This window comes from Entamoeba dispar, genomic scaffold (assembly GCF_000209125.1).
Source record: "Entamoeba dispar SAW760 scf_1105229458401 genomic scaffold, whole genome shotgun sequence".
Taxonomy (NCBI): Eukaryota; Evosea; order Mastigamoebida; family Endamoebidae; genus Entamoeba; species Entamoeba dispar.
The window spans coordinates 21,848-23,548 of NW_001853174.1; the positions used below are offsets into that span (position 1 = coordinate 21,848).

Genomic DNA, 1,701 nt, shown 5'->3' on the forward strand with positions numbered 1-1,701 from the left:
ACAAAATAATAATGATAATGGTGATAATAATGGAAAGAATAGAATTGATTAATTAGATATGGTTCAGTAGAATAATTAAATCAATTTGTAAGATTCAAATGAAAGAAGAAATTCGGTCAAAAATACTTTCAATTTTCAATACGATATTTGAATCAAATAAGTATATTCATTCATTTTGTAATGGAAGTTTAATGGATGTGTATGTATTATTATTTGAATTAGCAAATAAAAATAATGGAATTGGAATAAATGAAATAATATTTAAAACGATAATAAAATTATTTAAAACAGCAAATGAGGATTGTATAAATCAAAAAGAAGAAAATGAAAAGAGTAATAATTTAATAAATGATTTAAGTGTATTATTAAATGAGCTTTGCAACTTAATAATAGGAGATAAACCCGGAATAATAAAAAATAATAAAATTCAAATACCAACAAATATTATTTGTACTATTATATTATCAAATCGTCAGTTATTTGAAGTTTGTTATCCCTTTAAAAAATGAATTAAAATAAATATATTTATAAATTATAGAAACATAATTTTAAAGAATGTTTAACATCAGTTATAATTGAATTATGTATAAAGTTATTAGATAGTAATGAATTTGATCAAAGTTTATATTCATTAATTACTGGATTATTTACTCAATATGAAATACCTACTTTTATGACCTTATTTTCAAAAGTTATTCAATGCATTTCTACTACTAAATCAAAAGAAATACAATTTGCATTACTTCAATGTGTTTTAAATAAATTTTTATGTTCGTTTGAAAAACATGGTACTCAACAAATGTTACCACCAGCAAATGAATTTTCTGAGTTTGCAATAAAGAAATATCAAGAATATATAAGTCAACAAATAATAATACCATTTTCTTCATTTAAACTTGTAAGTGAATTTATCACAAAAACACCACAACCAGAATTAATAGAAGAAAGTAATTGTTGTATAACTACTAAAATAGTTATTAGTATTGTCACCTTTTTATTAGCAGATAAAGATGCTTTACTTATATCAGACAAACAGTTTAAAAATATTTTTAATGTTGTTGAAGAACAACTGCGTTATTTTATTGAATTGCCTATTCCTGTTCCATTGTTTAAAGAATATTTAATATTTGTTTTTAATGTTGTTTCTTTACTACTTTCAAATAATCTTCATGAAGAAGCAATAATTCTTATAAATATGATCATTAACACTTCTGGTCTTATTCCTTATCAACAAAATATTATTCAACAATTTAATGAGAAACAATTTGTTTGTGTAGATTGGTTAAAAAATTGTATAAAAGAATTTTCAAGTTCATTTAAAACAAATGAATTTCTTATAATATTACCATTTTTATCATCGTTAAATACAGTTATAAATATTTGTTCGTTAATTCAAATAAATAATGATATAATAAATATACCAAATTATTATTTGAATGAAAGTGATTTAATGAGTGATGAATTATATTGTATTTATATTAAAACATTAGTAGAGTTATGTCAAACAGTAATTGAAAGTTATTATCAAGAATCATTTAAAATAGATAAATATTATTTTGATCAATTATTTAATACCATTAAACTTCATCCAAAAAGATTTCTTCTAATAAAAGAATTTATTAAATTATTATTTATTAATACTGCACTTCACTCAGAAGAATCAATTAACTCATACTTTTTTGATTTAACTAATTCTATTCT

The 1,701-nt window shown here is 20.7% G+C and overlaps 1 protein-coding gene across 1 annotated transcript in view, besides 4 other annotated features; it reads left to right on the top strand.

Annotated features, from left to right (window-relative positions):
• EDI_032760 (uncharacterized protein) overlaps positions 1–1,701 on the top strand; it is a gene marked incomplete at both ends in the record, with an annotated part of 2,305 nt that overhangs the window by 438 nt on the left and 166 nt on the right. The window contains 2 exons of the mRNA XM_001733207.1: positions 57–485; positions 539–1,701. The exon at positions 539–1,701 is cut by the window's right edge and continues 166 nt beyond it. Coding sequence (XP_001733259.1) covers positions 57–485; positions 539–1,701 — 1,592 coding nt within the window. The remainder of the gene's footprint in view (positions 1–56; positions 486–538) is intronic.
• Positions 245–288: a sequence feature (AT_rich).
• Positions 407–428: a sequence feature (AT_rich).
• Positions 498–553: a sequence feature (AT_rich).
• Positions 1,605–1,640: a sequence feature (AT_rich).